We start from the raw sequence: 249 nt of genomic DNA on the forward strand, positions 1-249 counted from the left end.
ACATGCACGCCACGCTGCTCGGCATCCTGGGGCTGGCCCTGCTCGGGGCACTGCGTGCACAGGACAGCGTTCCCGTACAAACCGACTTCCAGCAGGACAAGGTGACGCAGCCTGCCCGGCATCACCTGCATGGGGGTTTGGGGTGTTTGGGGGGATCCTCGCCCTGAAAATGTGCAGCGATGGTGTTGCAGGTGGATTTGGGGCCAGGCTGGCCCTGGCACTGGGAGGGGCAGGGCAGCCAGTGCACCC

General features: G+C 65.9%; 1 protein-coding gene across 1 annotated transcript in view; it reads left to right on the forward strand.

Annotated features, from left to right (window-relative positions):
* Positions 1 to 2: 2 nt before the first annotated feature.
* LOC104074065 (lipocalin-like) overlaps positions 3 to 249 on the forward strand; it is a gene marked incomplete at its 3' end in the record, with an annotated part of 1,925 nt that continues 1,678 nt past the window's right edge. Inside the window, exon 1 of the mRNA XM_009574042.1 lies at positions 3 to 101. Coding sequence (XP_009572337.1) covers positions 3 to 101 — 99 coding nt within the window. The remainder of the gene's footprint in view (positions 102 to 249) is intronic.

This window comes from Fulmarus glacialis, unplaced genomic scaffold, assembly GCF_000690835.1.
Source record: "Fulmarus glacialis isolate BGI_N327 unplaced genomic scaffold, ASM69083v1 scaffold40623, whole genome shotgun sequence".
NCBI classification, from domain to species: domain Eukaryota; kingdom Metazoa; phylum Chordata; class Aves; order Procellariiformes; family Procellariidae; genus Fulmarus; species Fulmarus glacialis.